This window comes from Corylus avellana, chromosome ca6 (genome assembly GCF_901000735.1).
Source record: "Corylus avellana chromosome ca6, CavTom2PMs-1.0".
NCBI classification, from domain to species: Eukaryota; Viridiplantae; Streptophyta; class Magnoliopsida; order Fagales; family Betulaceae; genus Corylus; species Corylus avellana.
In genome coordinates, this window is record NC_081546.1 from 13,665,242 (window position 1) to 13,673,029 (window position 7,788).

General features: G+C 33.5%; 1 protein-coding gene across 1 annotated transcript; it reads right to left on the minus strand.

The window, feature by feature from the left end:
• Nucleotides 1-1,809: 1,809 nt before the first annotated feature.
• LOC132185874 (uncharacterized) lies at nt 1,810-4,490 on the minus strand. The gene is made up of 5 exons (XM_059599677.1): nt 3,781-4,490; nt 3,620-3,677; nt 3,339-3,422; nt 3,125-3,260; nt 1,810-2,705 (listed from the first exon to the last, which is right to left on the minus strand). The coding sequence occupies exons 1-5, from the start codon at nt 4,409-4,411 to the stop codon at nt 2,415-2,417; spliced, it is 1,200 nt and encodes a 399-aa protein (XP_059455660.1). The 5' UTR covers nt 4,412-4,490; the 3' UTR covers nt 1,810-2,414.
• Nucleotides 4,491-7,788: the final 3,298 nt, after the last annotated feature.

Here is a 7,788-nt window from a genome sequence, read left to right on the forward strand (position 1 = left end):
CCCACATGATTCTTGTTTCCAAGACTAAGAGGCTTCCATTTGAATTATTCAAATATGATTTTAAACCCTTCTCTCTCTCTCTCTCCAATGCATGATTAAGATTTTTGTGTGATTTGTTGGGTGATAAAAGTTCGGAAAAATTTCAGAGAACTTTATTTAACTTTCATTAGTTTTAAAATTACTTCTTCGATGTTTAAAAACTTTTAATTTAAGGTATTAAACTTTCAATTTTTTGTAACGTTCCGTTAAATATTTTCAAAATACGTACCCATGTTTTCTTCTATAAAAAAAAAAAAATACAAAATACAAAATTGCAAAAATTAGGCATTGGTCACAATTTAACAGAATTTGCAAAAATACTTGCACTTGAATCTATGCAATTATTTCATTTGCATAAAAAAAAATATGGGTATTTTGAGAATTTTAAAAATACTTAACGGAAAATCTTAATGGAGGTAAGACATTGCAAAAAATTAAAAATTCGATACCTTAAATTAAGAATTTTTAAACTTCAAAAAAATAATTTCAAAACGTTTAAAAGTTTAAGGGGGTTTTCTTAAGTTCTCCCTAGAAGTTTTGCACCAAAAATCAGCAAAAATTGAAATGATGTATTATAGACCTCAATATATATATATATATATATATATATAGCGCCAATAGCATTGGTTAAGAGGGTGCCCGCTGGCTACATCATATATAGTAGGCCAAGTTTCTTACCAGAAATATAATTCCACGTTCATATATATATGTAGGAAGGTTCGAGAGAAAGAGATGGTGATAGTAGGAATCATGTGAAATGGGTGCAGAAAAGAAATGGGTGCAGAAAATGTGACACAATAACTAAATTATTCCTATACAAATCCAGATGAGGCCTTGTGTTGAGTCATTTTCATGGAGCTTCAAGAATGTGCCACGCAGATGTGTCTGACACGTCTACATGGGTGCAGATGTGTCTGACACATGATCTTCATGGAGCTTCAAGAATGTGCAAAGTGATGTGTCAGAAAACAAAAAGAAGATGAGTATTAATTTAGTTTTTGGGAATGAGAATTCGCACACGGCCAGATTGGAGGCCACTGCTGGCTAATACATTAGTTGTCTTGTATAGGATAGAATCAAATGAATACAACGTTGTTCTACGTACAGTGACGTAATGTTGAAGATCCGAGTGCAATTTCTCTCTTATATTGTACCTGTGTGCGTGCTAGCCATTAAGAGCATCCCAAAAGTTTTTAGTTATTTTGCATTTCTCATGAGTTGGTAAACAATATCAAACTACTACATAGCTGTGATTATTCGGCAAAATCGGAACCTATTCTTGCAGAGAGAGTTGAACAGAATCGACACATACGGCAAAATCAATGGACGCGAGAATCAAATCAGCATGGTGTGAATGAGAAGATCAGTGATGTCCATAGTTTTAAGGTGGAAACCTCGTCATGATCATACTCGACGGGTTGGTTTTTAGTGTTTTCATCTCTATTTTATATATAGTTTTTTATTTTGTTGATGTGTTAAATTTTTATTAAGGACAGTAAAAGTAATGTTTTACGGCCTCTCCGAATGCTAGGGGCTCTCAACATGAAAATCTTATATTTTCGAAAATCCTTCAAAATCCTTATGATTTGTAATCGTGAGCTTAGTCATATTTTTCGAAAATTAGATTTTCAAACATCACATTTGTAAGGATGTAAATACCTAAAGAAATATGAAATTGGTACATTAATTTGCTTTGCATTCCTTTCCGCTATGGGTGATGCCTAAAAATGGAAGTAAGAGATACGATACTTAAATCTTTTCAAGTTAACATATCTCAAAAAGTATATATTAGTAAGCAAACAGTACACAAGCACATGACAAAGGTATCAAATAATAGCACTCATAAAACCCACACCAAACCCAAGATACATTAGCTATAATATTCCCCCTCCCCCTCCCTTCCCAAATCCAAAAGGTTAGAAATTAAAGTACAACTCAATAAAATACAAAGCAAAGAGAGAGCAAGAAGGAAAGCAAGATGGATGGTCCTACTTTCCCTCTACAAGTACTATCCCACACAGGCTGTTAAAGGAAACCAAATAATGCGAAGTCTGATGGGTCACATGGAATAAAAAGCAGCCTGACACCCACACATGCCATTGCTTCCCATTCTCACATGCACATGCTGCCTGTCTGCTACACCCTCCCCACCTTTGTACACCCTAATAATAATCAATCTCATCTAGCCATCTACTTCAAACACACACACTCATTGTCATTAAAAAATTTCACAGCTTCCATCTCACAAGTCACATCTCCTATAACATTATTCTACACAACTATTAAAGGTAAAATAAAGTCAGCAAACTATGCTCAAAATTTGAGCACTTTTTTTGGGGTTATGTTTTTCGTTATTCTTTCATGTCAACTTGAGTCTATAGAGCCGCTGGCGTGGCGGTTTGACGCCGGACTGCCATTAGGGAGCATTGTAGGTGCCTGTGGCAGACAATCAAGTGGTCGTTGGTGAGGCCGGCGGCCTGCATAAACGAATGAACCACCGTCGGGCCGACGAACCTTAAACCCCTCCTGACCATGTCTTTGCTAATTGTCTCTGATTTTGATGTCTTCACAGGGACTTTGTGTCCCATCTTGTATTGTGTTGAGATTGGCTTGTGATTCACAAAGCCCCATATGTATTTGTCAAATGATCCGAACTCCCTCTTAATCTGTAATCCCACAATTCGCATGACAACAAAACATTTAGCAACCTCAAAGATTATATATAAGACGACAAATATTGTTTTATCATTTTGTATAATGAATTTACAGTCCATGTGGGGCCTGTTGTGTTAAAATCAGCACAGTTGGAACTTGCTTGTCAACTAAGTTATTCCCAGAGGATTGGAAGAGAAAAGCTAACAAGTTGTTGACAATCGAGTTATGTGTTGTAGAATTTGTGCTTTCCAACTTGAAAGTTTAACTTAAAATCAAATTAGGCAAAATTGATCATAAAAAGAAGGAACAGAGAGATAGGAAAAGGTGATCATAAAGGACAAACAGTTTGTGAGGTTGGATGCTTTTCTTATTTTTCTTTTTTCTTTTTTCATTTTTGCTAGAATGAGATATAGATGATGCTTTTAATTACCTCCAAAATTCGGTTAGAGTTGTCCACAACGCCCCTAACTCGGCTTATGTCAATGCCATGTTCTGAACCAATTGACATCATTTGTTTATCAGTTAAGGTGGCAACAGTTTCTGCATCAAATCCTGAAAATGCTTTCCTGGAAATGAAAATTTTCGTATAAGTTAATCTCATGAGAGAATAGTGTTTGTTAATTAGCTGGAAAAGCAAAACCCACCTGAAATCTTCCCGTTTCTTCAAGATGGAGGTCCAATCTGAGCCAACCTGAGCACCACTCAAGACCAACAATTCAAACAACATCCTACAAGGAAGATAAGATATAAGTCATGAATTCGACCCACTTTACAATTTACCAAGTTAAATATTTCAATTGTTGAGCCGATTAATTTATATATTTTTTTATCAATTTAAACTTTTGAGCCAATTAATTTATCATTCTTTTATTGATTTAAACTTTTGAGATAATTTATTTATAACAGGAGAAACAGAAAGGCTTACTTGTCATCATGGACAGGAACTCCCCATTCTTCATCATGGTAAGCAACATAGATGGGATCTAAGCATGAAAAAAAATACAAAAGACATTGATCAGCACAAACTCATTTCATGTTGGAAATAACATTAAAAACAACATTAGAGATGAAACATCTTTTACATACCTGAATTGGGTGTGATAAAGCTGCACCTCTTCTCTTCTTCAGCGGTCTTTGTTGTGATTTTACTTGAAGAATCAACGGGAACAACATTCTCAAACTTGGCGGACTTTGACCTTCCATAATGAACAATTCTCATCTTTCTCTGCGCTTGTTGCAGCGCCATATGCTCCCTCCTCACCGCGGCAATGCTGCCTGGCGCCTCAGTGATCAAAGACGAAGAGTAACTCAAGGACGCCTCCACAAGAGGGGAAACCCCACAAATCCCACCTCCATGATCGCCATAACTACCCTTGAAGCTTTTTGACTTCTTCCTATCCAAAGCCGGAGTCTTTGTGCTACTCTTCGGAATAACAATCTTCTCCGCACTCAAATTCAACCCACCATTGTCATTCCCTCGCTTTATCGCCGGCGGTCTTGGAGATTTCAACGACTTCGGAGAAATCGGCGGCGGCACCGGCAGTGGCGGAGGCGGAGGGGAAGATGTTGGGCACACTTTCTTCAGAGAATTACGGCGTTCAAGGCTCGGAACTCGGTTGGAAGTCGGTTGAAGGACGGGCCTGCCATTAATTCGAGCAACTGTGGGGGTTGGGATGACATCAATGCCAATGGTCACTGTGGTCTTAGAGCTGCACATTTTATGTGTTAGCAAGAAGACTTTTGAGAAATATTGGCACAAAGATGGAAGTAGAGGGAGGTGATGAGGGAGTGGAGATGTGGAGGATGTGGGGTTTTATAAAAAGGGGGGGGGGGGGGGGGAGAGGAGGGGATAAAGGAGGCAAACTTGTAACATGGGGAGGTTGGGATGTGGCATACAACCTCTTTTGAGGGGCATTACTTTTTGTTAACTAGGCCACGAGGTGGGGGACTATCACACTCTTCTTATTTGGCCATTTGGCATTGTTGGCTTATTATTATTTAAGGGATACAATTTTTTATATTTTGCGTGTTTGGTTCGAGTTGTGTCGTGTTGTGTTGGTACTCCTTCAGTTTTAACTTGTAAAATTTTGTATTGGTTTGTATCGAATTTGTCAATTGTGTCAAGTTTTAAACCATATATGGGAATTATAATACATCTATTTAATTAAACATGTCAAATTCTTCAACTCTAATTTACAAAATTTTGTGATAGTTTGTGTCGGGTTCGCAGATTGTGTCAAAAATTATCAATTCTTATGTCTCATGTCAGGTTCGAGGTTCGAATCGTGTCAAAGCATGCGTATATAATAATAATAAAAAGATCCTCTCAATTTCAATTAAAATAGAGAGGAACAGATTAATCTTAAAAGAAGGGCAAAATTGTCCCAATTTTAATGTTGCAACAATGTTGCCTCACGTACTTGCACTAACAGGCTCTGCCCATTTTAGTTAAAATGGAGAAGATATGTTTTCGTGTATAAAAATATATACGTTAACTATAACTCAAGTCATTTAATTAAACGAGTTACGTCCTTTAATATTAGTCTAATAGATTTGTGTATCATTTATTTTAACTTTGTGAATCCTATTAAAAATTGGTAATTATTATTATTATTGTTATTATTGAGTAGAGAGAGACAATGAAGGAAGATAGTTTAGGTGATTGGGTGGGTAGGAAACTGTGCTGAAATGCATGGTGTTTTTGCTTGGAAACTCCCAAGTTTTTGCTTTATTGCTGCTACACCCTGGACATGTGCCCCTCTTTCCAAGGGTACAAGCCGGAGTGGTGGATAAAAAGAAAGCAACAGTGGAAGAAAAAGACCAATCATTGGTCTACTCTTTTTGGCTGGATGGAATCTCTCTCATCTCTCTCCCTCTCTCTCTCTATTAACATTAATTTCGACTTCTTGTGATGAGGGGGATATAACATGGAAGATACTTAAAAGCCCAAACTGAAAAAGCTTTTGAAGTAAGCACAAATAAAAGTGATTACAAGTCCAAATGTGATCTTTTTAATTATGAGATAATTCTAAAGTGTATGTACTTGTTTATGCTAATCTCAATGCATATACCTTTTTTCTAGTTAATTAGGGAGATAAAGGTTTGGTAATTAAAGTCTCCAAATGAGTACTAATCATTAACGTTCCCTTCAAATGAAAGTTGTATATATCAACTGCCATCATAAATAACCCAATGCTTTGAATTATTGGTACACATGAATAGATAGATAAGAAATCATGGGTTCACTATTCCATTGTTTAACATTTTCCCCTTTGAATTCTCTTGTCGAGGGCTTTTTAATTTTTTTAATTTTGTTTTTTTGGAAAAGTGTATGTAATTCTTTCTCAAATTATTACTTAATTGACAATGTTCACTAAAACTTTCAGTTGTGACAATATGTCTTTAAACTATAAAAAATTGTCAATATTTTTTATAATAACAAAAATACCCTTAATAAAAAAGACTACACTAAAATTTTTTTAAAAAGTAAAAAGAAAAAAAAAGAGTGGAACTTTTTTTTAAAAAAAAAAAAAAAATCGTTTTTTTAAAGAAAAAAATTAATTTTTTTTTTCATATATATATATATATATATATATATATTTGTCTTTTTGACTAAAAAAATTATGTTGGGTACAAAAAACATAGGTGCTTGAGACAAAAAACCGTCTTGAACGGGCTGCCTCAAGAACGTGCAGTAGCCATTGAAAGTTTACGTGTTCAAGTGGAAGTGGTGGGTCTAAAAAAAAAAAAAAATTGGAAACCTCCCTAAACTTTCCTATACTTTTACGGATCTTGAAAGTATTTTTATGAACTTCAAAAACTTTCAATTAAAATATTGAACATTTAATTTTTTTTTTTTATTTACCTTATTTCATTAGAATTTTTTATTAAATCTTATCAAAGTTCCCAAAATACATTTTTTATTATAAAACAATAAAATAAAAATTGTAAAGATTTAGGTGTTAATTTTTTTTTTCTTTTATAAAAAAATATCTTTGCAGTTTTTTTTTTTTTAATTAAATAAGAAACATGCTTATTTTTACAAAAATTAACGAAAAATCCTAACAGAATAAGATAATTGAAAAAAATTAAAAACCCCATATCTTTATTGAGAGTTTTTAAATTTTAAAAAATAATATAAAAATAAATGGAAAGAAAATTTTTATTAAGTTTTCCAAAAAAATTATGATGGTTTAATTATAGTGTACGGACCGAGGGCAATCACAACTCTAAAAAGAAGAAAGAGAAAAAAAAAAAAAAAAAAAAAAAAAATCTCTGGAATCCACATTTGTCATTTGTCGTCACACATCTTATTTAGATTTTATCTTTATTTTATTTTATTTTTTCAGAGAATTCTGTCTACCAATTATTACAAAATTGTTGCACAGTTGGAACTTTGAAGCGGGTATGGTTGGCTATTTTGTGTCATATATCCATATGGGTTCGATTTTGTCTCTCAAAAATTAGTACTGGTTGTAGATTTTTTTTTTTTAAAAAAAAAAAAAATTTTATATGTATGCACAAAAGGGAGAATATTTGTTTATCTCATTACAAGGTATCAAAAGGACAACGTAAAAAATAAATAATAATATTTAGTAGATTTTTATAAGACTATCATATAAATTAGATAGCGTGACAATGTTGGAGTGAAAATTAGTTCTTGAATTATTATTATTTTTTAATAAATATTAATTTAATAGCTAAATTTCACCGTCATATCATCAAATTGTATTGCAATAATGATGTAAGAATCTCAAAAATAGTATTCTAAAAAGACTTAGGACATGCATGTTTGGTTTGTGGTATAAACCTTGTAATGGAATGGATACTCATGTGGAATAATTATTCTTTTGTTTAGTAAGGGTCTATTTCTAGGAATAGTTATTCCCGTAGGAATTACTAATCCCTTATACACATGAATTGTTATTCCTCTAAAAAATGAGTAGAATAGCTATTTATGAAGGAATTGACAACTTTTTTCAAAAGTTTCTTTTGACCCTTAAATTTGTTTTTTATTTAAAAAAAAAAAAAAAAAAAACCGAAAACCTAAAATTGCAGGGGTGGTCAACAATCCTATTGGGTGTTTGGTCACCC